This window comes from Lontra canadensis, unplaced genomic scaffold (genome assembly GCF_010015895.1).
Source record: "Lontra canadensis isolate GAN:19392208 unplaced genomic scaffold, GSC_riverotter_1.0 scaffold49, whole genome shotgun sequence".
In the NCBI taxonomy this organism is placed as follows: Eukaryota; Metazoa; Chordata; class Mammalia; order Carnivora; family Mustelidae; genus Lontra; species Lontra canadensis.
The window spans coordinates 7,982,543-8,010,471 of NW_022631043.1; the positions used below are offsets into that span (position 1 = coordinate 7,982,543).

General features: G+C 44.7%; 1 protein-coding gene across 1 annotated transcript in view; it reads left to right on the top strand.

Annotated features, from left to right (window-relative positions):
- KCNQ3 (potassium voltage-gated channel subfamily Q member 3) overlaps positions 1–14,718 on the top strand; it is a 289,992-nt gene extending 275,274 nt beyond the window's left edge. Inside the window, exons 10-15 of the mRNA XM_032873515.1 lie at positions 4,105–4,307; positions 5,151–5,253; positions 7,584–7,715; positions 10,348–10,446; positions 12,110–12,194; positions 13,682–14,718. Coding sequence (XP_032729406.1) covers positions 4,105–4,307; positions 5,151–5,253; positions 7,584–7,715; positions 10,348–10,446; positions 12,110–12,194; positions 13,682–14,416 — 1,357 coding nt within the window. The 3' untranslated portion in view covers positions 14,417–14,718. The remainder of the gene's footprint in view (positions 1–4,104; positions 4,308–5,150; positions 5,254–7,583; positions 7,716–10,347; positions 10,447–12,109; positions 12,195–13,681) is intronic.
- The last annotated feature ends 13,211 nt before the right edge of the window (positions 14,719–27,929 follow it).

Consider the following 27,929-nt stretch of genomic DNA (forward strand, 5'->3'; position numbering starts at 1 on the left):
ACCATTGCTTTGATGCAAGAGTGTCCCTAGTAAGTCAAAGATTTCATTATGGTGGCCAAATGGCATGGTTGTGAAAAGTCTACAGAAAGCACAGTGAAAGGACAGGTAATTGGACTGCAAGAGGAAGTGAGCCTTGGGGCTGAGGCTTGGACCAAGTTTCAGTTGTAAAGTCAGAGTCATTTAGATAAAAGAAGGGGATAAAGGTTTTCCTGGGTACATGTCATGACATACACAATGACATGGAAGCGTGAGTGCCAGGGAACTATGTAGAGTTGAGCATGGCTGGAGTGACCCAAGGCAGGAGCCCAGGGCAAGGGCTGTCTCTGCCAGGGAAAATTTTACTTCTTGATTTTACTTTTCCATCTCCAGTCTATTTCCAGTTTTACAATTCATGCTTGAAAAGTGTTTGTCTGCATTTGATAAATCAGGGGCCCGGCTATCCAAGAAAATCTGATGTCAGCTTCACGGAAGGCTTTGCTTGCAAGACCTGTAGAACCCTCCAAGCACAAAACCTCATTAATGTGCTAGAAATCCATACAGAGGAGGGCAGAGATGGGTTTGAGTTTTCTGGGGTGAACTTTGTCTGGCATCTGATTATCCTCTGGGTTCATGGATTTCAAGCAACACAATTAAGAAGTAAGCTGACCGCCCGTTTGCCGGAGGAAGAATTCCGTAAGCCTCTTAGGTGTTATTGCTGGGAGTAATTCATAGCTGAGGTTTCTGACTTGTGCCTGATGCCTCTGGGTTTCTAACACCCTTGGAATCTTTCTCATAAACCGTCCTCTGAGACCATGGCCTGTTGTGTAAACATAGTTGAAGCAGTTCAGACTCTTAAAGGTTGCAAATGAAGCATTGAAATGCCAAAGAGGCAAATCCTAAATCCCAGTAAGAGAGAACAAAGAGGGCCCTGTCATTAACTTCATAATTTTCGATGTTTATGCTGAGATTACCGGTCAGGACAGAGCAGCTGCCATTACTTTTGCCTTGCTTAGTTTATCTGGAATTAGGCTGTGCATACACTTATCTCCTGCTGAGGTGAAGTTCAGTGAGGATGGTGAGTGTGTGAGACCGGCATTAGGAAGCACTGTAAAATAACATATAAATCCCCAGAATTTATCTGTTCATTAAAAAAAAAAAAAACACACACACTTACTCTGTGGCTCAGGAAATTTTATCCATCCTTTATATGCGTGCCATTAGCCCTCTCCTGCTTCTGCGGGAAGAGGATTATTTACCCAGATAATGGTGACAGCCAGCATTTCCTGAAGGCTTCTCCAGTCCTCATTCCAGAAGTGGGCGAAGGCTTTTCCATGGACTCCCTCATTTAACCCTTACAAAGCCAGGCACAGCGAGGGCTGTCCTCACAGTGCTTGTGAGGAGCTGGAGCCAGAGAGAGTGACTTCTGTGTCCGGGTCACGTGTTCCTTGGGACCTTACTCCTCAGGGCTGGGATTGCCCCAAAGGTCATGACTTTCATCGCCACCCTGAACTTGGGGATGTGCTAAGGAAGGGAGGAGGGTCATGGGCACAAAGATAACCAGGCTGAGTCTTTGCTTTGCTGGGACTGCACATTCTAGCGTGGAGGAGACAGGAGTGGGGGGCAGATGTGGAAATACGGTCTGCACCAGTGTGTATGAGTGTGACAAAGAAAACTGCAACATGTTGTTGGAGCACGTGGGGAGTCCCTGATTTCCAGGGATGAGGGTGGGGCACTCAGGACATTTTATTTAAAGGTAGATAGCCATGAGGTGGGCTGAGAAGGCAGGGTGCATGGCAGCTGGAGGACATGGGCGTTCCATGGCTTGCAGGCAGAGACTTGGGGCTATCAGAGGCTCTGTGCAGATAGGATAGTTCCTATTCCTGATCTAGCTAGACAGAGTAGGCAGGGGCCAAGAAGAAGCAGACCTGAAGAGAGACTGTCCTAAATTCCCCCTTTCACTGAGTTCATAGGTTGGAAAGCCTTCCTTCTGTTCAGTTGATTTCTTGCCTTGTACAGGACTTCTAGTCCATAGACCCTGATATATTTCTCTGTCCCAGCAGTCATTCATCTAGAACTGGTCAGGAAAAACACTCTGAAAATTTTGTCTTTGGCACAGGGAGGATAGAGCCATCAGAGTGCTAGAATTTCCTGGAATGTACTCTGGTCAGGTTACTAGTATAATGATGCTGGGTGAGAGAGCACAGTCCAGAGGGAGCCAGGAGTAACAGCTGTCCATTCATATGTTCATTCATTTATTTATTACCTAAATACATCCTAGTGCCTTCTCTGTGCCAGGTCAGAGGCAGGAAACATTGCAGATGTTATTATGTGTAATGCCCCCAGACCTCCATGCAGCAGGTGCTCTTAGACCCACTTACCGTTCTGGACCTGGTGCTCAGAGGGGGTTGGGCACTTGCTCTGCCAGCAGAGTGCTCTACACTCCTCCTTGGCTCCAACACCTATGAACTCCCCACTGCACCTCGCCAGGGAGACACCAGCAGCTTCTGACAGGAGGCACGTGGCTGCGATCACCTGACACACTCCTTAGGAAGACTAAATCAGGGGCGCCTGAGTGGCTCAGTGGGTTAAGGCCTCTGCCTTCGGCTCAGGTCATGATCCCAGGGTCCTGGGATCAAGCCCTGCATTGGGTTCTCTGCTCAGCAGGGAGCCTGCTTCCTCCCTTTCTCCCTGCCTGCCTCTCTGCCTACTTGTGATCTCTGTCTGTCAAATAAATAATTAAAATCTTAAAAAAAAAAAAAAAAGAAAGAAAGACTAAGTCAGCTCTGGCCAGTGCAGAGGCCATATACGTCCACTCAGCTATTTATCACACAAGCACATGGTGCACCTACTGTGTGCCAAGCCCTGTGTGGGGTAGTGAGAGGAGGCCACTGAGTTGAGTCTCTTGATGTGTGAAAACTCACTGCGTGGCTTTTCTCTGGTAGGTACCGTGCAAAGAGGGCCTTGCTCCTCCTGCCCAGCTGGGAGAGGGAAGGGATAATATTTATAGAGCACCTACTGCATGCCAGGCTCTATGGCAAATCCTTGGCAAACATCATCTCCTTGCAACCATGTGAAGTAGGCACCCCTATTTTAAAGATGAGGTACCTGAGTCTCAGAAAATGCAGATTTGCCCAAGGTCACCTTCATGGCCAGTGGTGGAGCTGGACACAAATTCTGCACCAGGACTACTTTATGTTGGACTTATTAACTCTTTTTTTTTTTTTTTTTTGGTGCCAAGACCACTTTTGATGGTGTGTTGAATTCCAGGGACCTTTTCTCAAGATCACAATCTTGAATTCATATGTAAAATGCATACGGTTGCAAAAGAAATTGATTGTATTGATAACTATCAAAATATTGAACCATTTGAGATGCAGTCATATATGGGCTTCTCTGTGATGCATTTAAGGACAAGACCTCTAGCCGGTCAGAATACTACCATCATTTGGAAACAACTGGGAGCACAGCAACCCCCGGGGCTAACAGGATCTGAAATGCCCTGTGATTTCTGCTGTGGAAGATACAGCACAAGACTGGGGTATTGAGGGTATCACTAGGGTTTATTACCTACATACATGATTGAAAGATATGCTCATTCCTTTAGAGGTTAGTAAATTAAAGTTGCAATGTTTTTCCCATCTAAGCTCAGGAGCCGCCTCCCCTATAAGTTCTATCCATCCAGTTTGGATGCCTGCTTTTTGCAAGTTATGTCACTCAAGTCTGTTCAAGGAGCATTTGAAAGGTTTCTTCTGTGAGAGCTGCTCCACTGGGCACCATGGAATGGTACAAAGCAAGTTATTGAGGAGATGGTACAGGGGAAGGCATGAAGCTCAGCCATCTGCCGCTGGAAGCTAGGCATTCGATGTCCCCTCTGCCATTTGAGCTGCATGTAGCATTTGAGAAAAAAGAAGTGCAGAGAAGTTAAGAAATGTGCCCACGGTGTCTTAGCTAGTAAGATGCCAAGCCCTGTTCCAGTCCAAGCCGCTAAATCAACTTTAGCACCAAGGGCTCGCTTCCCCGCTATCACACGAAGAGGTCAATGTGTGAGTCTTTATGGAGAGGGTTGGGTAATTATGAAAGCCTGCACTCAAGGAGGAAAATTGTTCACTTTTGCTTATTTTGTAGCCAAAAGCTGGGTCTCTTGGATCGGGTTCGCCTTTCTAATCCTCGTGGTAGCAATACTAAAGGAAAGCTATTTACCCCTCTGAATGTAGATGCCATAGAAGAAAGTCCTTCTAAAGAACCAAAGCCTGTGGGCTTAAACAATAAAGAACGTTTCCGCACCGCCTTCCGCATGAAAGCCTACGCTTTCTGGCAGAGCTCCGAAGGTGAGGCCTTTCTCCTTTCTTGCTCTGTCCCCTCCACTTCTCCCTCTGCCTTGTCCTTCCCTTCCCCCCTTTTCCCCCCACGACAGAAGATCAATTTCTTGCTTCATCCCATGCACGCCCGCTGTGCTGGGGACACCTGTGATGCCTCCCCATAGCTTGGGGGACGGGAGGCTCCGAGTTACCTATTCTCTGGTCCACTATCACCGCACTGGTCTGTGCAGGCACCCAGGGAGCCTTGAGATGCCCAGCCTTGGTTCACATGGGTCTCATGGAAGGGAAGTACACTGCCATGGAGGTCAACTTAAAGGGCATGGAGGCCCAGGTGCAGAATGATCTGAAGACCCAGAGGCCTTAGCATCCCCAGGGGGGTGGGAAGAGGTAATAGAAAAGAGCCCTGTGAAGACAGTGGGAGTGATATCTCTGTACATCCCTTTTACTTGTGACAAGGGAGGACAGGCAAGTCTCAGAAAGTGACCCTACAAGGTCATCAGGGCAGTGCCTGACAGAAAGAAGCTGGCCTCAGGTGCCTGACTATAACACCCTTGTGGATGCCCTTTGCTGTCTTTGCGGGGCCACTCAAGAACCCCAAAACTCATGTCCCACCTTGCTAGCCTTCTCCCCAGTCAACATTCTTGAACTACAGGCACCTCTAACTCATGTCTGGAGAATAGAAGGACCTGCTAAGAAGGCCTGAACAGTGTCACAACTAGAGAATACCATCTTGTTTCATGAAGTGGAAGCCAACACTCTGGTGGTTGAGCCTCAAAGGCTCTTACCGAATGGGGTCCCGAAGCCTTTGCAAGTGCTATGGCTTGCTCTTTGATATGTGTGTCTCCCTCCCAGATGCTGGGACAGGTGATCCCATGGCGGAAGACAGGGCCTACGGGAATGACTTCCTCATTGAAGAGATGATCCCCACCCTGAAGGCCGCCATCCGAGCCGTCAGGTGAGGCCCCCTCTTCCCCACTGAGGGCCTAGCCAGACCCCAGTTCAGCTCCCACAGGATATTGGCTTTGGGAAGTTGGGTGGGAAACCCTGTCAGGTAGTCCTGAGTCAGGTTCCAGGGTATGTCAATACTCATACGGGCATGTTGCCTGAAGAAAAATGATCTCTACGTTAGCAAAGCATCATGGGTAACTCTTGCTCTCTGGTTTATAGAAATGCTCCCATAGGCTCCTGACACTATTTCCAGTTGTCATGCTCTTGTCTGGCTTTGGCCACCATTTATTTTACAGGTCTGCGACGTGGGGTGTATGTTGATGTGGAGGTTTCTTCCTTTATAGGCTTCTCAGACAAAATGGCTTTCCTTATCTGCCTCCACCCACCTAGCTCTTTTTAATTAGCACTTTTCAACAAGATAGTCAATTATAGGATTGTGTGTGTATCAGCCAAGACTATAATCCACCCTGGCTATGTTTGTTTTGCTTCAGAATTCCACAAGAAAATGAAAATAGGCTTACTAACAGGAAATTTGGATCAGGAGAGGGGCTTATAAGCACTCTACAATGGTGGCAGTGAATTCTAGAAACTAAGCTGGATTCTCCAAGAACTAATTGTGACATTTTCAGCAAGTTTCCTAGTCCAGTCTCTCAGGGAAGCACAATAGGGTTATAAAATGTGAACCCCAGCAGGGCCATTGACCTGGTTTCTCATGACACTGCAATATGACAGAACAATGTCTGGATGAAAGCATTACTACTTAGATGCATAACTATTTCAAAGACCTTATTCAAAGAAATAGTGAATGAGGGGCACCTGGGTGGCTTTGTCGGTTAAGTGTCCAACTCTTGATTTTGGCTCAGGTCGTGATCTCAGGGTTGTGGGATCAAGCTCCTCATTGGGTTCCATGCTCAGCGGGAAGTCTGCTTAGGGTTCTCTCTCTCCCTGTCCCTCTACCCCTCCCACTGTTCATGCCCACTCTTCCTCCACCCAGCCAAATAATAAATAAATACGGTCTTTAAAAAAAAGAAAGGAAAGGAAAAGAAAAGAAAACCAGTGAATGAATCTGTGCCAACCTGGAGGGAGGTCTCTGCTGGGATGATCCATGGTTTGGCTTCTGCCCTGTTCTTTTTAGAATTTTTTATTGATCCCTTAGTTCAGGGGTTGGCAAACTTTTTCTGTGAAGAGCCAGATAGTGAATATTTCAGACTTTGTGGTTCACAGGCCTCTGTTCAAGTACTTAGCTCTGACTCTGTGGCACAAAAGCAGCCATAGACAGTATATACATGAATGGGGGTGGGCGTGTTCCAACATCACTTTACTTTAAAAAACAGGCAGTAGGTCAGATTTGTTCTGTGAGCCACATGCTGCTGACACCTACTTTAGAAAGAGCTGCATCAAAGGCAGGCTTATAAAATGGCACCCAGTTGGAAAGGATGGCACATGAATTGGATGGCATAATCAATATGCCAAAAGAGTGTTGAGATGCTGGACCTGGGCTGTGACAAACAACATGAACTCTAAATGCTGTACAGAAAGAGACCCTCACAGAGAGAAGGGAGGGCCTGGCGTAGGCCATTGTTTCCCAGCACTGGCCTATGATTAGAGGTTTTACCTAACACCATGCTCACTGGAGGCTGACCCTGTCATGGGGTTTTCAAGGAACATTAGCCATCTGGGGTGTTTTTACTGATTCCCAGGAAGATGGAAACAAGGCTTTGGCATCTACAAGTTCTAGGTTCCCCCCTTTTATTAAGAAGCTGAGAAAACTCAGGGAACAGAAGATAGTTTCTCTTTTCTAGGCGCTCACATGTCAAATAATTAAAGAGGCTATCGAGGAGGAAATATGTCCACTGTCCTCAAATAGAGAGCAGTGTGACATGGTGATTAAGAGCATGGGCCTTGTCAGCATACAAACCTGGGTTTGAGGACAGCTCTGACATTATTAGTCAGGTGGCCCTGGAAAGATGCTGGACATCTTTGGTCCACAGTCTTATCATCTATGAGTTGATCTGTTAGCGGATTGTTCATAAAGCACTTAGCTCAGTGTCTGACTTGGAATGAATGCCCAATGAATGTTAGCTCTTATTATTACTGTGATTTTATTATTACTCAAAGGATTGAAGGGAGGTAGTCATGAAAAAGTGGTACCGGCCAGCCTGACTCTGTGTTGTTCGAAGGGGTGGGACCAGAACCATGGGTTGGAACTTCTCCTCCCCCACCAAGTCATTTCTCTTTGGTTCTTTGCTCTGCCTGCCCCTAAGTTTACTAGGCTTGAATTGTAGTTTCCTTTACTCTGCACTCATGAAGCACACACGTCTCTACTTCACTTTGCAGAATCCTACAATTCCGTCTCTATAAAAAAAAATTTAAGGAGACTTTGAGGCCTTACGATGTGAAGGATGTGATTGAGCAGTATTCTGCAGGACATCTCGACATGCTTTCCAGGATAAAGTACCTTCAGACCAGGTAAGACAGTTGTATCTGGAAGAACTCTGCTCTCCTGACCACGAAGGAACCTGAGCCCATTGAATCCAGCTAGCGCTTAGGGTGAAAGCCATTCAGAAATGGTCCAGGGTGCTGGGGAGAAATTTTAAGAACAAAAATGTTCATCAAGCATTGTGGCTGTGAAAGCCAACAAGCACCAAACAGGCCACAAAGAAGCTCTATGACATTGACCTTAGCCAAGGTCAACACCCTGATCAGTTCTCATGGAGAAAAGGCATATGTCTGACTGGCCCCTGACTATGAAGCTTTGAATGTTGCCAGTCAGAATGAGATGATGATCAACTGAGTCCAAGCATCCAATTCCAAATATAAATTTTTCACCATATTAAAAAAAGTTCATCAGGTATTATTTATAATAGTGAAAATATGGAAACAATATCAACACCCAACTAATAATTGCCACCGTTTTTGTTGAGCACCTGGGTGTTCTGCATATGTATGTCTAATCCCTTATAACCTCATGAGGTATTGCATTGTGGATGTCCTCTTATAGTTCACAAAACCCAAGCTCAAGGGGCAGTGGGCTCACCTAAAATTAATCAGTGGCAGAGCTTGAAATCACACCACATCCAATTGGCTGCACAACTCCTATTCTGTCTGATGCACCAAATTCCACTTTACCAATTATATAAATAGCAATTAAGAAAAAAATGTTCCTACTCTCATTAAAAAGTTATACAACCATCAAATGACATTTAAAAATGTATATAATGAGGTGCACCTGGGTGGCTCAGTTGGTTCAGTGTCCCAACTCTTGATTTCAGTTTAGGTTGTGATCTCAGGGTCATGGGATCGAGTCATTAGGTCATTAGGCTCTGCACTAAGCATGGAGCCTGCTTAAGATTATCTCCCTCTTCCTCTGCCCCTCTCCCCAGCCCCCCTCACACTCTCTTTCGCTAAAAAAAATGTATATAATGAGATAAAAAAATGATGTGATCATTGAATATATATGCACAATATGATTATTAATAATACAATAAGACATATATAAATACATACTTATACCTATATACATCCATATACTTAAATGTATACAAATGATTATGTTCCTATACAGTCTCTATATCAATCTAGTGATATTAATAATATATACATACCATATGATTACAAAAAAGTATGCACATATGTTTACTTAGAAATAAACCCACACACTCTCATATAGGGAACCTGCAGAAAAAGAGTAGGTCGTCCCCCAACAGACAGCAGTAGTTATACTAAAGTGATGAGTCCATGTGTGTCTTTAAAAAGTCCACTTTTTAAATTGATCAAATCTTTAATGAATTATAAAAATTTCCTTTTAAAACAAAAATCCATTTTAAAAAACCAAAGGGTAATATGAGGTCAAGACACAGAACTGACATCGGGAACCCAAAGCCTTATACTGGGGCTCATCCTCTGGCCTGTGTGAGATTTCAAGTGGACACAAGTCAAGTCCTGTCCGGACCTCGGTGTCCTCATCTGAATCATGTTTCCCTGCCCGGGTGTCCTGTGGAGTGAACAGAACCATCAGATTGAATGAGTAAGATGTTAACCATGATGTCGGGTTGGAGGAACACTTATTTGTGACCTTGTCTTATCCATAAATGGAATACCGACTGCTACCGAGCATAGTGGCAGGCACACAGTCAGTGCTCAATGCCTGTTTCACAAATGGATGAGCAAATGAGTTCTGAGCCCAACATGCAGTCATTGATGCAAATATGACTCTCTCAGCATGATGTCTAGGACATACCGGATCAAGATTATTGGCCCATCTTAATGCACGCAGAGTGGACCTTCCAGCTGTTGTTGCTTCAGTGTTTATTAGGCACATTTATTTCAAAGAGCCGTGGCTAGAGGTTGAACACCCGGATAGCTATTTGTGTATCCCCAGCCATGCTGATAGGGTGGTAGGACTGAGGAATGGAGGTGTGGTTGGGTATATTGTGGTGTCAGTGGAGGAGCAGCCAGGTCTGCAGAGAAACCGAGTGACCCAAGGCTCCTTTTGAGCGCATGGTCTTAGTGGTCCTGGGGCTGTAATGAGCCTGCAGGGTTGCTCCCACACCCCGCCCCAGTCCTGCAGGGCAGTGGGTACATCTGTCTCCGGTTGTGCTTAGGGCAAAATGGTTGGGGGAGTTGGCGCCTCATATAGAAATGGAAACGAGGTGCAAGTGTGGGTGCAGAGCCATCCCCCCAGGGGCCAGGAAGCCTGAAGAGCAGCAAAGATCTGCACAGCTGAAATCGAAGCCTACAGTTGTATAAGAAAACACCCTAATCAGATTTTCAGAGAAAAAATAAAAATGGTGGACCACCAGATAGGCTTGCGGCACACTGGACATTTCTTCGAAGAACCAACAAGACATGACCCTCACCCTGTCTCTGGTGTAGCTGCCTCTCTCCCCTGGGATGGAAAGATATGCTCGCTACTATACTGAGATTATAAATTCTCCCTCTCCTTCACTCCCTCTTTCTCTCTCCTCTCCTACTCCCCTTTCCCTTCTCTTCTATTATTTCATACCCTGCCTGGCTAAAGAGAGAAGAGAAAGAACTACTCTCCTCTCTTTGCCTGTGAAGTGCTTTGTAATGTAATCCCCTCCTTGTGTGTCTCTTTCAGAATAGACATGATTTTCACCCCTGGACCTCCATCTACCCCAAAACATAAGAAGTCTCAGAAAGGGGCAGCGTTCACCTACCCATCTCAGCAGTCTCCCAGGTGGGGCATGGGGACATGGACTGCGGCTGCAGGGCCCGTCCCCATTCCCATATCTCAGCTCACTTCCTTCATGGCTGGGGGCGGTGGGGTGGGGGTGGGGGTGGTTGCCGTTCCTCTCAGTAAAATGAAGATAAGGGCTTGAAGCTTATTCTGGTTTGGGGCTATTTGCGAGGGTGCCGTACTAAAGACTTGTGTCCCTCTTTCCAGACCATGTGGGCGACACTCCTTCTGCGGTTATTGAAAATAAACATAACCCTCAACGTGTTATAAAAGTGTAGGAGCCCCACGAATTTATTGGAACACAAGAGAATCATACCTCATGAGAGCAGAGTTGAGGCCATTTAGCATTTCCTGCCCCATTAGCCTTGTGTTGACCAAACCCCCTCACAGAGAAGGAAATCAGGTGTCAGGCCTCTGACAGCATGGTCACAAGCAGAGAGCTCTGTCCCTCCCTGGGGCAGTGCTGCTTTTCCCACACAAAGTGTTTGGAAATGTTCCTTATACAGACCCCAATGAACCAGGAGCGGTCCTGGATAAAGTCCACTGCCCAAATTTATACATTCTTTATTCCCAGAGGTCTTCAGGTCAGGGAACATGGATGAGTAAAGAAAGAACTCCCACGAACCTTAGAGCAATAAGTTTCCCCACTATAAACAAAGCAAGGGCACAAGCAGGATGATGTAAAAGCATCTGACCTTCAGCCTCAGTTGGGGAAATGGAGTAAGGAGTGGTGGACCTTGGGGTCCTAGAGGGCACGCGCCCCACTAAAGGAAATCATCATCCTTCTGCTCTGCTCTGCTGTTGTTAATTTTAGGAATCGCTATCCTCTGGTTCTGAGGAGTCTAATTTTTCAAGAAAAACTGAATATTCAGATGTCATATATGAAATTCCTTACTTTTGAAATGGTTTACATGTTTTTAAAACTCTATGCAAGCAAAAGAAAAGACTGGTGGCCTGGAATGAGCACACAGGCCATGTCTGCTTTAAATCAAGACTGCTCAGCCGGAAACAGGCCAGGGGCTGAGCAGGAGTCAGGAGCCCCTGAAAGAGAAAACCAGCTACCTTCAAAGTGCCTGATACGATGGTTTTGAGCCCCAGCCAGGCTCCCCGCAGGTTCTCTTCTCCTTTAGAACATAACCTGTACCACCAAGGAACCATCTCAATTCCATTCCCTACCAGAAGTCTCTTTTGCATCATTTTCCAGATCCCACATCTGTTTTCCCCCTCCATCCAAATGGAACAGATGAGATATACCCACCATATAGAATTTCAAAGATTAGCCAACCCCCAGCCCAACCCAGCCTATCCTCCACACACTTAGAATAGAAGCTCTCAAACTTAGTCCAACGCTGAAATCCAAAATATGTGATTCAAAGGCACCAAACCCTCTAGGCACAACAAGGTGCTTTATTAACTTTAACCCAGCTTAATATTTGGCTTCATCTATTGCCGCAGAGAACAGTAAGACCCCAGTGCTGAAGGCAGGAAAAGGCTAGCCTTTCCTGACTCCCTCGTGCCTCCAGAGCTGAGTGGGTCTCTTCCAAACTGCGTAAGTGTGAGCATGGGGAAGATAGCTCCAGGGACCATGGCTCGCTCTGCCGAGACAGCCTGGCAAAGCACAAGCAGGTACGACAATCTTACCGACGTGTTGGCTCTTTCCTAGGAATGAACCATATGTAGCCAGAGCATCCACATCGGAAACTGAAGACCAAAGCATGATGGGGAAGTTCGTGAAAGTTGAAAGACAGGTAGGTCTTTCCTTTCCCTCACCAAAAAACAAGCTATAGGACATTTGTGTTCAAAGGTCATTTTTTTTTTCCCCTAGGAAGGTAACAGTTGAATCTCTACCACTCAGAAAAGTGATGTGGAAATTACATCCCGAGTTAGCACACACTCACTCTGCAACCACATGCAAGTTCATTCATTGTCCTGAGCCTCAGGGTCCTCATCTGTAAAATGGAGATTCTAATACCCTAAGGTGACTATGAGGACTGAATGAGTTGGTAACCATGAATCATGTGGAATAGCTTCTGGCATGCAGTAGGCCCTCAACAGATATAACTGTTCTTTGCAGCTATGGTCAGGGCAGAAAGAGAAGCCATTCCCACCCAGCACCCTATCGAGCTCACGTGTCTCTTCCTCTGGGAAATGACTTCTGTGAGCACAGTTGTACACCGGACAGATGGGTCTGTTGGTTTCCATGAGGAGCCCTACCAGCCCTCTTATTTTATTCATAAACCAGCATTGGACCTGTGCAAGAGAGGCAAGAGGAAATTTGGAGGATTACCCTTTTTTGGCATATCAAGAATATCATTTTTCATTTTTAAATTTTAATTTATAATCTCAGCTCTTCCATTTCCCAACTCCGTGACCTTTGACAAACTATTTCCTCTCTCTGCCTCTGTTTCCTCACCTGTAAAAGAGAGATAATCACCTCCCAGAGCTGTTTAGAAATGAAATGAGTCAACATCTTTAAGGGGCATCAAGCAGAGTCAGGTACTTACTAGGTGCTCTAAGTATTAGTTACTGTTAAGGCTTGGATACTGATCTAGCCTCTACATGGTACTGTGCTTCCTGGCCTTACCTGGAAGAAGGGGTGCTATCCTTGCCTGCAGTGCCTTCTGGGGAGTGGTGAGTTGTCGGGGAGGGAACACCATACATGCATGTACACACACACACACACACACACACACACACACACACGTGTGTATGTGCTCACAAAGATTGAGTCAGTTCCCAGGTTTTGCAGCTCGGAGAAAATACAACTTACCTGGCTGCAGCTCCCACTCCAAGGCCCCTAGCTGGGACCTTCAGTTCTAAGAGGCACAGTTCTTGCTGCCCACTGCTCTTGGGTCGTAGAGATTTGCACAGCCCATAGGAGGAACAGACACTAACCACCCACAGACTTCTATCTAAGTGAATATTTGCAAATCAAGAACTCTTGCTCCTTGACCCAAGTGGCAGCAGCAAAGCCATCTCCTCCTAGGGTACCACTTGTCTTCAGATCCCTTCTCTGGTCCCAGCTTTCACTTCCCAGAAAGCTCTTGCCAGGTTGTTTCTAGATTAGCACTAATCCATGTGTAGGGCTCCAAGTTAGGAAGCATGAAATAGTCCATTGTTGTAAAGATGATGATTTGCAGGAACCCTCCTGCTTTCCTGTGGTATTTCTTCCCAACCAGAAAGAGCCACCCCCATCCTGGAAAAGCAGTGACACCCACTTCCTTGTATCTCCCAGGTTCATGACATGGGGAAGAAACTGGACTTCCTGGTAGATATGCACCTGCAGCACATGGAAAGGCTGCAGGTGCACGTCACGGAATACTACCCGACCAAGGGGACCTCCTCACCTGCAGAGGTGGAGAAGCTAGATGACAACAGAGATTCAGATTTAAAAACCATCATCTGCAACTATTCTGAGAAGGGCCCCTCCGAGGCCCCCTACAGCTTCCACCAGCTGCCCCTGGACAAAGTCGGTCCCTATGGGTTTTTTGCCCATGACCCTGTGAACCTGCCCCGAGGAGGACCCAGTTCTGGAAAGGTTCAAGCAACACTTTCCTCCTCAGCAGCAACGTATGTGGAAAGGCCCACCGTCCTGCCTATCTTGACTCTTCTTGACTCCCGAGTGAGCTACCACTCCCAGGCTGAACTGCACGGCCCCTACTTGGACCAGGTCTCCCCCAGACAGAGACAGAGCATCACACGGGACAGTGACACGCCCCTGTCCTTGATGTCGGTCAACCATGAGGAGCTGGAGCGGTCTCCAAGTGGCTTCAGCATCTCCCAGGACAGAGATGATTACATGTTTGGCCCGAGTGGGGGATCGAGCTGGATGAGGGAGAAACGTTACCTCGCCGAGGGTGAGACAGACACGGACACAGACCCCTTCACCCCCAGTGGCTCCATGCCTCTGTCATCCACAGGGGATGGGATTTCTGATTCAATATGGACCCCTCCCAACAAGCCCATTTAGAAGGGGTTGTGGGCTGAGTTCTCCTTGTAATGTAGACAGACTTTGTATAGCTCACTTGCTCTCACACACGACACTTGACGGTGAGATCACCAGTAGCTGCATCAAACACATGCATGTGCGTCGCGGCCCCCCACCAGGGCAGGGGCTTTTCACGGCCTTCCTCCTCCCCAGGTCACCACAGTGAAGCTGCTTCCTTTTAAGCATGGTTTGCATGACTTTACAATATATAAATGGTACCGCTAATCTCTTCTAGGATATACATTTATCTGCTGTTCTTAATTTAAATCATTATTGGACCAGGATGGGGAGAAATTATTGACGAGCTGTGCTATCTGTCCGTTTGGTTGGCTGCTTTGGGTTTTGGTTTGGTAAGCAGGGAATGTAGTTTAAGTTCTTTCTCGAACCACTGCCCCTTTGTGTAAAACAGACCAGTAATTAACTGTTTTCTAGAGTAAGCAAATAGTTTGCAAACAAAAATCAAAGAGGTGGCCGACTGAGCTAAAACACTAAGAAAGGAAATAGAACACTAAGAAAGGAGCAAGACGGTCATCGCATATCCAAAACCACGATTTTTTTTAATTATTTTTTTGGGAAAAACTAACAAAACCATCTAAACGCTCTCAAAGGGACCTCATTTGCCCTGCCGTTATCTGTGTCCTGCCTGTTCCCTCATCCCTGGTAATCCCACGTGTAGCATTTCGAGGGAGTTATGAATTGGCGGGGAGAAAACACACACACAAGTTCAAATAGTTTCCAATTTATGTAGCCAAAGATAATGAAATTTATCAGAAGTAGGGTGCCCCTCTGGACAGGAGCTAAGATCAGTGCCTTTAAAATGAGGTTTCAACTCACATTCCTCCCCATGGTACTTGTACAAAATATCCATCTCAAATGAAAATTAGAAACCAGAAATTATCTGGTCCAAGTTTTCCTTTGTAAAAATGAGAAACCTTTGGCTCAGGTAGAGACAAGCCTGGGGTCACCTCATTGTCCGCTGGAAATCTGGGACTCAAAGCTGACTCACTCAATGCCCTGGTCTCCTGCTACCACACAACTCTGCCCCTTATACAGTGGGACCCAGAAATTGTGCCAAGATACCTGGACTCTGTCATGTGGCAAGCACCCACAACACAATTTTTTCAGCATGAGGGGGCTGTTTGCTCTTACTGCAAAAATTGCTTGCTTGATGCCTTGCATTTTGGTTCTAGGAGAATAAAACAAACCTTCAAGCAAGCAAACTTCAACACTTATTAATATGCAAATCGGCAAAATTTTCAGAACCATCCAGTTTTACTCCTCCATATTTTTTAAATGACAAGTAGCCATAAGATTAGCCCAAGTGTAAGCAGACCCCCTGGAGAGCACTGCCCAAGTGAATAAGTATTAATATTAAGTACAAGCCATCCTCTGGCCTCTTATGAGGTGTCACTACTTTCTGAAACACTTAGGTGGAAAAGGTTTCTGTTAGATTTGGGCTGGATTAGCTAAATTATGATGCGACAGTATCACTGTCTCGCTCTTATCCCACATCTAAGCACTGGTTATGGATGGTTGCCATGGTTACCATCAAGATGATCAAAAGGGCCTAACCATCTACACACAAATGATACTGTTTTCCTCAGTCTTGTAAGAGCTATGGTAGCTGTGGCAGACATCTGGTTGCTGCTTTCATCATGACCTGATGCAGGAAACTTGTACTTTGTTGGAGAGAACTAGTTTCTCAGATCTTGGTTTCTTTCAACCCACAAATCAACAGTACTGTGCAAAAGGCTCAGAGTACCATAATAATGAAGGTATGGCCCCTGACTTTAGAAATCATCATCAAAAGCCTGCCATTTTTACATGGAGATGGCATTTTACATGGAGAATCTCACAAATAGAGAGGTGTCGGCATTGAAGTCTAAGGTGGGAAATACACAAGAATGATCACACAATTCAGACCTGAACCTTCCTCCTGTCCTATGGTTTCGCATTTGACCTTCTAGCAGCCTGAAGGACAAAGGGAAGGGATTATGTGCATGAAAGTGCCATTGGAGTTAATGACCTAAGAAACCCTGTGCCCCTTCCTTAGGGTTTGGTTCTTGCTTCTGACCCTCCTAGAATCTTTTACTACAAGTAATTGAGCTACCTATCATCTAACATGTTACTGTGTTTTTCTTTATGTACATGAATTATTTGAGACAAAAAAAAAGTGGAGAATGACTCAAACTCTCCACATATGCACAAATTATGTTTACCTACTTTATTAATATTCTTACAGAACTGACGGGCCTCGGTGTCCTACCAACAGATGCATTTGCCAGGAATTCAGTAGAGTTCTCAGGCGGACAAGTGAGATTTTTCATCCTCAAGCTAAAAATAGTTATCATGGATCCAAAGTTAGAGGACTGCCTTAGGTTCGTTGAAAAACCTACAAAGGATAAGAGTTTGTATTATTTCTTAAACCATAGGAGGGCAGTCTAACCTCCTCTGCTGGATCATAAGGCCAGGATGGCAGGGATTGATTGGTTTATGTCTGTTACCATCACGCCTCCAACATGTGGTAAACTGTCATTATCAGCGTAGACACAGACAAAATACATGATTATGAATAACTAAATGATAAGGCTTTTTAAGAGCCGTTCTTTTCTGTCTAAGAAAAAAGAGAAAACTGAACTTCTTGAATATTGTTTTGATATCCCTTTAAAAGAAAAAAAAAAAAAAAGACCATTCCAGAAAAGCAAGCCAACACTATTGAAGTCACCTGCTCACAGATAACATCATCACCTGGCTTGCACTGATGAAGAAGAAACTCAAGGTATAGGACTGAACTTAAGTTATGGGGAGAAACAATGTGTGCCTCCATAATGATCTTTCTTCAGAAAAAAGAAGAGCATGATGGAAAAATCCAACAGAACTGGTTAATAATGTGGCCCAAGATCATCCTGCTTCAGATATACTAGTGGTCCTGAAGCTGGCTGGGGAAGCTACAGTAGTTTTAGCAAAATCCCATGAAATCATGACAAATTAATTCCATTGTAAAAACTAGGAATAATTTCCTTAAGTGGAAGTGTAATCCCATTATAGGTGTTCCATCTCTGTGTATCACAATATGATATAGGAAACTTTAAGAAGTCATTTTGTGGAGGATCAAAATGAATGAGAGAAAGCTATCTTCCAAATATTAGGTAAGAGGTGACCAGTTGGGCTGAGAAGAAAGTACTTGAGATCAATGTGCATTTTGACCATCAAACACCAGCACACAAGCAAACCTGAAAATTTTAAGGAAACTAATTGTGGGAGGAAAAGAAAAAAAAAAAAGCATCAAATTGAGCAAGTTCTATTCACTGACTATACTTTTTCTGGGAACTGAGAGCTTGGACTTAGTAGATAAAACAATGGTATATTGAAGCTCTAGTTTCAGTGAAAGAATCTTGAAAACTGCCAAGATATACTATAGTTTAAGATGAGCTCATTAGTCAATAATTAAAGCATTATGCTTTGTGCAGGGAAGTTCCCAGACACTGTAAGTTGAAAGAATAATTAATTGTAGGAAATCCTATTATTATAGGATCTACTCACAATTTGCAAGACAATTCTTCTAAATCCATGCCACTCTACTGATAATATAAAAACATGTGTTTGTTTATTCATTTACGAGATTTACTAAGCACCATTGTCTGCTAGGCACTATGTAACACACTGGAAATTCAGAAATAAGAAAACTGCAGTTCCTGCCACCAAAAAGCTAGGAATCTGGTGGCCTCAAATACTGGAGTTCCCTTCAAACTTTGTCTACCAGAAATGGAAAGTATCTAATTTTATCCCTGAAGACAAGTACACAAATAGGAGCTCTTCCTCACTTAGAATCAGTGGGAGACTGAGCATGGAGTAAAGTGAAAGCAAGAATTCCCCATCAAAATGGTAATGACCCCATCAGCTCAGAGAAGACTGAATGGTTGAATGAGCGGTTTCAGTTTGGTTTCAGTGCTTTCAGCTTTATAGCTCCAAATACGTTGTGTACAAAGGAGGTTTTAGAGTATCAGAACTTTCTAGAGTATCTAGCTTTTCTAGAGTATCAGAGCTTTCTCCTCCTCTTCAAATCCCTACAATGATTGAGTCTAGACAAGAAGCTGGGCTACTTCTATTTCACTGTGTTGACCGAGAGAAGCTTATGGTACAAGCCAAGACACAACATCTCTTTCAAGAAAAAGGTGTTCATCTGCCTGTGGTACTCTGCTAATAAAATTCTCCTGGAGCAAGAGAAGAAATCTGTTCAGTGGTCTAAGAAGTTGACTGCACTTTGGACAGTACTGACAAGCACACCCCCAGCTTACCCCAGAAGCTGCCCTGCAGCTGGTCTTTGTTTTCTGTGAATATGCTCTCAAGGCACTTAGGACCATATGGATTTTCTTTGTTTTCTCAACCCCAGGCATCCTTAGGAATTTGCCTCATGTCCTCACTCATCCTTGAAGGCTTGCTTAGTTGGGGATGAACTTTTTGAAAGACTAGAAGTCCTTTCCTTTTATCCAAATCACCCAGTGTTCCACTGCAAAACTGATATTACGCTACTCAAAACCAAATAAATGGTCCCCTAAACAAGTCCCCTAACCTGATGTTGAGGTGAGAACATGTTAGGGACCAGGCTATCTCTATAGTTTTAGTGGTTTGGGAAAACCAACAGTGGGAATCTCAAAGAGACAGGAAGGATATAGACATGGCCTGGATGAAAATTTGAGACACTCACAAGTATTTGACTTTCTAGGTCTGTTTTGACTTTCAAATGGGACAGTTGGTATATGTAAAGACTCTAGTACATATACCCATACATATGGGGACTGTCATACGTATTCATTTTTAATACTCTGTGTGGACTCCACTGTCTCAGTCCTCAGTACTATCTATGAACTCCAAATTTACCCCCCTGGAAAATCCTCTTCTTAGAAAAAGAACAGTGGAAATATCCTGATTCAGGAACTTTTACAGGGGCTTTTTTCAAAAAGTACATCTCTATAAATGAAATGAGGAAGGGCAGGAATGTTGAAATGAAGGTTGGGTTGCAGTGGCTGGGTTGTGGCAGTTCCATTGGACCCACAATACCACATGTTGAACCATCCTCTCAAAGAATGATCTGTAGGAGGCAAAGCCAAATAGCAGGAACCATTAAATATGAAGGAACTAGTGGTTACAACAAGGAAAAGTTAACCATGACATGATGTCTATCATACAACATCCTAGCAATGAATGGAGAACTTCCAGAAGAAAGAGTTCAAGCTCTCTCAAACTCTCTCCAGGGAAATTTGTTCCTAGCCTCTAACAACCTCAGTTTTGTTATTCCTGTAGGAAAATTGTGACTAGTGTCTTGCTTCATTGTCACAGATGCAGGGAGATACAATTTCATAGATTCCCAAAAGCTCAGAACAAGAAGAAACCTTGATCACAAGAAAAACCACCTCTCTTCTTAGATCAGGAAGCAGAGGCTCAGCATAAAAGGAATCACACTAGTCACCCAATGGCTGAATGAGTGATTGGGTGGCAGAGTGAATCAAGAACCCAGGTCTCCTAAATCCTGGTCGAGATATTGGAGATCAAACACTGACAGTCACATAGCAACCAAGAAGAAAACATTGTGGGTCAGCCCAGAAGATGAAGGATAACTTCTTGGCCCACTCAAGAAACTGCTTAAACCAGACACATTGGTTGGAATTTATTCCCACCTATGGAATATGATTGACCTCATGCCTTGAAAGGAATGTTCCTTCTCCCCTAATCTTGCTGACCTCCAAAGTCCTGGCACAAATCACTGCTGCTGTGAGCAGGTGAGAGAAGAAATGAAGAACAACCTCATAGACATGAAGGCACTCCCCTCCACTTCTCTGACCTCTGCTACTTTGTCCCCTCCTTGTCCTGCCAAGCCTGGAATGGTTCAGCTCTTTGGCCCATTGCTTGGACTTATTCAGTTCCAGAGCCATGCCTCAGGTGGTTTCCTCATCTGTAAGCCAATTCTTTTGCAGGATTTTGTCTTCGAAAAAAGTTAACAAGTTTGATTTAGGAAATGGGATGTGATTCCTTTGGGGATCAATATGACCCCAAGGCATTAGCTCTACTAAGGTGTCCCTTCACGGTGGGATCTCTGGTCCTCACACCTTGTTTCTCCTGCTTTGTCCAAGAGAATGCCCATCTTGGCTGGGTCACAGCTGGTACTCTAGGGTTGTCACCAAAAGCTACAAAGAAGCAGACAGGATTCAACTTAAGACACCTTATGTTTGTGTAACTGTGAAATTATTTTAGAAAATAAACAGGCCTCCCTGTTGGCTTAAATGAGGATTAGCACTGCTGGTTTCCACTTATGTTTTGCTTGGGACAGATTTGTCAGAATTTGGCACAGCTCCCCAATAGCCCTTGCTAAACCCTGTAGAAGGATATTCAGGTCTTCTGAGTCGGTCTGAACTGGAAACCCCTAAGGCAAAGTCAGAAAGATGGCAGTAATTGTAGACTGTCATTCCACCTGTCTGCCTAGCCTCTAAATAGTCCTGTTCTGAGGAAATAAGTCAAACATGGGTCCTATACAAGAATAACCTGAGTGTGACTCATAATTAAGCAGTCAAAAGCCTGGCCTAGTGCTTGTGAATATATTTGTAATTCCTCTTAGGTGTGTCAAATATACTCAGTCTGATGCCTTGAGAGGAGTGAAAAATGGAACCATGTTTTCTTCCAATGTCTCACTCTGCCCACAAGACAGGTCCAGGAAGGGGAGAGAAACTTATCCTAACCTGTCTTTGTGAGTTGCATGTGATGTGATGGCTCTCTCTCTCTTGACTTCTTGCAGTCCTCACCACAACCTCATGTGGGTGGTGTCAATGTCTCCATCATAGAGTTTGAAGAAACTGAACCTGAGGGGGGAAATACCTTGCCAAACACCATGATTATAGAAGCGGAGCTGGGATTGTAACCAAAGCTCATGTACCTTCAAATATTATTCTCCACCTATCACACCTCCCAGGTCAGTGGAAATGCTCCCACATCGTGCCCTGTGGCCCTCCCCCATGCCTTGACCTCCCATGCCTAGTGGACTTTAGAGTAAAACAATCAGACCCATTGGTTCCCCAGAGAGAACCAATGTCAGCTCTCTGCTCAACTGATCAGTGGGCCTTACCTGTTCCTTTGAGTGGGTTCACAATTCAGCCATCAGTGGCAGAAAATAATACGACATAAAACTTTCACCTTGTTCATGGTAGAATCCATTATTTCTTGGAGCTTGGTATAGCTGCAGATAATCCCACAAGTGCCCCCTTGTTCTCTGCCCTGTACACCCCCACCCAGAATCTCTGTCATTGATTTATCCAAACAAATTCAAATGTCCTTCCTGACTCTGGTCTTCTGTCTCTAGTCTGTACCTTTATTTCAGGCCTTGGAAGTCCTACAGAGACAGGTGAGTCTGCAGAAACATTCTTTGGGAGACCAAATGCTCACAACAGCTGTGTTTCCCTTCCTCAGTATTAAAAAGGTCACAGTTCCCCAGTGAGAAGTCAACTTGATGTGGTAATTGGACCATATTTCCCCTCTGAATACTTTTCCAAAGAAAGGGAGAGCAGCTCCACCCTCTATGTACCTGGGAAGGTTAAGAATCCACATGGGGAGGACAAAGTCCAAGACTGGTAGCAGCCATGTTCCAAGCATCAGAGATCTTACTATTGGAGACATGAGGCAGGCTCTGCCCCATCTTAAAAATCACCTTAGAAAGATGGGCCTACTTCATCAGATCTGTCAATCATTTCCTATTTTACAGAGAAAAATTCTCTCTATGTTGCTTTCAATAGGATACGGCTATTCTTTTTCTTTTTCTTTTATCTTTCTAATGTAGCTGTGATGGAAAACACCAGTCTCTGCAGAGCAGATTGAGATTTCCAGTGACATAAATCTGTTGTATTTGATTTGGGATTGTATTTTCTTTAACCCCCTTTAATGGCATAAAATTCTGGTGCCTTGCTCCCTGAATTTTGTCTCCATGCTACAAGTAGGCTTTCTTCACATTCTGGCTTACACGGGAACACGACTATTCCACAAGTGGCCTTTAGTGCTCTTTATAATATGATTTCCTGTAATTTTTAAATTGTATGTGTAATTTCTATTCTGGCTCTGTCCAATATTTGAACAACTTTACTAGGTTGATTTCCATATATATTATGCAAACACTTCTTACCTGATTTTTTATGTTCTATCTTAAAACAAATACTGCACCACTTATTAATAAATAGACATTTCAATGATCATGATGATGTTTGAGTGATGTTTGCTTCATTGCTGACGTGGAGTGACATGCAGTCTGTTACTGGTTGTGGGAGGGAATGAATGAGGAGGCATGAGCATATTAGTAGATGTGAGAAAAGAAGCAATTGAGTGGGAGAGGAGTGAGAGAATAAAGACACAAGAAAGAAACTGTGATTGATGGAGTAAAGAGTGAAACTCATAACCATGAAAAGTACATGATATGAATTGCACTCCTCCTCAGAAACAGCCACTATACATAGGCTGGAAGTACAGCATTTAGTATAATATTATCCAATCATCACAGTTTTAAGATATCATTACTCCCACTTTATAGAGGAGGAACTTGAAGCCCAGAAACAAAAAGAGACCTGGCCAAGGTCAGACACTAAAAAGGGGAAGAGTCACAATTGGAACCCAAGACCACCTACCCCCAACCCCAAGCCTCTTGCTACTCCCTTTATAGAAGCTTCACCTCCTAAGCCATGTGGGATGAAGAACAGATGGGTGGCTTAGAGACACTATGGGGGAGGAAGTCAGGAAAGCTCACATCAGATTGCCTTTCTCTAATGTCAATAAGTAGGAAGGGATGTTTTCTCAGGAGGAAGGAGTGGGTGTGGGAAACCCTAGGGAGTTACTGAATCTTTTGATGCCTTGGTCCACCATCTGGAAGGTGGGGAATTTGAACTGATGTCTGTAGAGAATTCAGCAAAAGCTCTAACACAGAAAATGTTCAGTGAGTGTCAGTTTTTTACTCTACCCTGTTCCCACATGTCAGGTTGCCTTAATTTGGGTTTCCAAAAGAATAGAGACAGGATGGTGGGTACAAGGAGTTTATTTGGAAAGTAATCCCAGAAAACACAACTGAGAGATTGGGGAGAGTGGAACAGGAAGGGAGATAAGCCAATAAAGAATGAGATAATCCTATGGGTAACAGCTCAATTTCATCAGGAACCCCATGAGAACCTGTGTAAAATGTACCAAAGGGTCATTTTACCTTAGGATAAGAATCTGGGGCATTCATCCACTGGTCTTTCTTTTGTGGTTGAGTTTTGTACCTGGGGTGCTAAATCCCCTACTCTATCAAGTTTCCCTGTGCTACAGCAGAGCAAGCCCCAAAATACCAAAACCCTGAGGCAGAAGAGCAGAGAGACATGTCCAGTGGAGCTGCCAGCAAACTTCAGCCTGTCTAGCACAACACAGGGGGTGAACTCGGGTGGGCAGAAGGAACACAGGGTGAGGTGACAGAAGCATCTGGTACACAAGCCTCCTTGAAAACACTACACACACAAAGGCAAGCTAGGTTGCCACAATTCAATCTGTAAGATAAAGGACAAAGTTGGCCAACACTGGGCAAGCTAGTCACGGTGCCCAAGAACATGATTCATTCATAAAATGGTACCTGTAGTGCCCAGGAACCAGACTAGGTAACTGCTTTTATTCTAGAAGGTCATCATCCAGCTCCAAGGTCCACATCTGTCATCAGAAAGGCCTGTGGCTGACTTTTCCATTATGAGAAGAGCCTTTAGTCTGCAACGACATACTCCTCCCCAACAAAACTTACCCACCTCAAGTCACATGCAACTGTACAACAGAGAAAGAGCATGAAAATTATATTCCTGAGAAAATCTCTTTCCATCTGCACAAATGGAGCAATGGCCCATTCATAGCCCAGCATCCCAGATACTCCTGGGAGCTAGTTATCATTCCTACTAATGTCAGCTCCCAACAATGAGCGTGGCCATCCAATTGTCATGGGACCCAATGGCTTCCCCTCATTGAAGCCGTGTAGTGTGTCCCCCCTGAGAAAAGTTCAATTGTCCTTGGATCCTGCTTCGACATCACTTATGAAAACATTCCCAGCAGTTCATCTTCTGGTTCTGGGTAGGTCAGAGTTAGGCCAGTGGGGGACAATGAAGTTAGCGGAGGGAACAGGAGTTAAAGATGAAATTAGAGAAGCAGCAAGTCAGGTTGTGAATGGCCTCCTGGGCCATTATAAGGACATTTGTTTTCACTCAGAGTCAGATGGGAAGTCACTGCAGGGCTTTGAGTAGAGGTGACTAGACCTGATTTATACTAAAAAGAGATTCTCTGGTCACTATATTGAGAATCTACTAACAGCAAAGGCAGAAGAAGGGAGGTTAATCAGAGGCCACACCATAAGTAATAATTCAGGTGAGAGCTGAGAATGGCTTGGACCAGAGTGGAAATACCAGAAGTGATAAGAATGTTCAGAATTTGGGTATATTTGAAGAGTCTAAAAGGAGAGGTCTGTTGATGAATTGATTGTGAGTTGTGAGAGAAGCAGAAGAATCTAGGGTGATTGTAAAATTCTTTATTGAGTACTTGGAAGAATGAAGGTATCATTAACTGAGATAGGAGTAGATTAGGGAAGGGGCTGGTTTTGTAATAAGGACATGAGTTTGCTTTGTTTTGTTTTTTAAATAGGTTACATGCCCAGGATAGAGCCCTGTGAGGGGCTTGAACTCACAACCCTAAATTCAACACCTGAACTGAGATTAAGAGTTAGACACTTAAATTGCACTACTGGGTATTTACCCCAAAGATACAGATGTAGTGAAAAGAAGGGCCATCTGTACCCCAATGTTTATAGCAGCAATGGCCACCGTCGCCAAACTGTGGAAAGAACCAAGATGCCCTTCAATGGACGAATGGATAAGGAAGATGTGGTCCATATACACTATGGAGTATTATGCCTCCATCAGAAAGGATGAATACCAACTTTTGTAGCAACATGGACAGGACTGGAAGAGATTATGCTAAGTGAAATAAGTCAAGCAGAGAAAGTCAAGTATCATATGGTTTCACTTATTTGTGGAGCATAACAAATAACATGGAGGACAAGGGGAGATGGAGAGGAGAAGAGAGTTGAGGGAAATTGGAAGGGGAGGTGAACCATGAGAGACTATGGACTCTGAAAAACAATCTGAGGGTTTTGAAGGGGCGGGAGGTGGGAGGTTGGGGGAACCAGGTGGTGGGTCTTAGGGAGGGCACAGATTGCATGGAGCACTGGGTGTGGTGCAAAAACAATGAATACCGTTACGCTGAAAAGAAATAAAAAATTAAAAAAAAAAGAGTTAGATGCTTAGCCAACTGAGCCACCCATGTGCCCCAAAATTAGCTTTTTTACATGTTAAATTTGAGATGCTTGTGAGGCATCTAGTGGAAATGTTTGTACATGGGTGAGGGTATAGTTAAGGAGATTCTTAGGGGCTGAAGCTGCATCTCTGTGTGTCTTCTACCTATTGATCAATCCATCAATCAATCAATTCAACAACATATAAATAACATGAGACAAAATGATAACCCCAAGTGAGCAAGTATAGAGGGAAAAAAGAAGACATCCAAGGACTGGTACCCTGTAATGTCCAGCAGTGAGGGAGATGAGGGAACCCCAGCTAGGGAGGCTGAGCAGAGAAGTTGATGAGACAGAAGAAAAGCAGGGAGGTGTGATGCTGAAGATGCCAAGTGCAGACCTGGTCTCAAGGAGCAAGGGGTCAACTGGTAGCACCAAGTGCTACTGAGAAGTTGAGTGAGAGAAGGAGTTGACCATGTGGAGGTCATGGTGACCTTGGCAAGGCCAGTCCTGCTGGGATGCTGGTCTGATGCCTGATGGCAGTAGCCTTGAGAGAGAGGAGAAGAACAGGGGCTTTGAGTAGAGACAGCCCATGGTGACCATTTCAGGAGAGCAATTCCATGCATCCAGTACATTCACTGTTGGGCAGTCATCACCCCATCCGCCTCCAGAGCTCTTTTCATCTCATAAAATGGAAACTGTGTCCCCATTAGACACTAACTATCCATTCCCTCTCCCTAGTCTGGCAACCCCCATTCTACTTTCTTTCTCTAGGGTTTTGACTAGTCTAGGGACCTCATTTAAAGTGGAATCATGCAATATTTATCTTTTTGTACTGCATTTTTAAGTGTCCAAAACTGAAGCTTAGAGAGGTTAAGCAGCTGATGAAGGCCACACAGCCTGCCAGTATGGAAGCCAGACCAGAGCTGTGGCTTTTGTTCCCCCTGTCTCACCCAGGAGTGATCTTATAAGCACAACAGGCATGTCTCACAGAAATCAGCCAAAAGTGTGGAAATGTAATCTTTCCAGGCAGATAATGGTAACAATGATCAAATATTTGCCAGCAACCAGGTGCTGTAAGCACTCTCCTTGTGACCATTCAATCCTGATAACCTTCTGTGGAGGCTACTGTCATGATCTCCGTTCAGTTACTTGGAGGTAACTGATCTCCCCACACAGAGATGTACAAGCCTGGAGAGCAAGAGATTTCTACCTGCTTATTCAGATCTGGGTCCCAATACCCCTCCCAGGTGACATGACTGTCTTGTGGTACTCCTGTAGAGAAGATTTGGCCTCGTCTTCTCCAACAACATCCCCCACCTCTCCCCACCTCCTGCGAGGGTTCCAGCCAGTCTGAACCACCTGCCTTTTCTATTTGCTCCAGGGCTGTGCTAACATCCATGGTCTCTGCACAGCTTCTGCCTCTGGCCCCCACAGCAGCAGCACCTGTGGGCTCATCAGAAATGCAAATTCTCTGGCACCAGCCAGATCAGACTCTGAAACTCTGGGGCCATGCCCAGCAATCTGGATTTTAATAAGCCCTCCAGAAGATTCTTTTTATTTAAGATTTTATTTCTTTCTTTCTTTGTTTGTTTTAGAGACGGGGGGAGGAGCAGAGGGAGATGGACAAGTAGACTCCATGCTGAGTGAGGGCCCAATGCGGGACTCAATCTCACAACCTTGAGATCATGACCTGAGCCGAAATCAAGAGCTAGGACACTTAACTGACTGAGCCACCCAGGCGCCCACTCCGGAAAATTCTAATACACATTGAAGTCTGCAGAATCACTACTCTCCCCCACTCTTTAGCTCTGAAATATGTATCCTGCATGTGTCATTTAAAATCTTGGCCCTCCAGAAAGCTTTCCTTGACATGCTTCAGATCAAGAGTGGTGGCCGTCTCTAGTGCTGTCACACTCTTGTGTGTCTCTGCTCATGCCGTGACTCACAGACAGTGAGCTCCCTGGGGGCAAGGACAGAGAACTGTCCACCACTGTGTCCATAGTCCTTAGCAGGACATCTGCCTTGAGTAGGAGTTCAAGGAACATTGAGTAAGAAAGAGAAACACAACGAGTCCCTTTCAGCATCTACATTCCAGGAGTCATTTGAGATGCAGATTGAATAAGGCAGACCACTAAATAAAGAGTGTTAGGCCCCAAAAATAAAAAA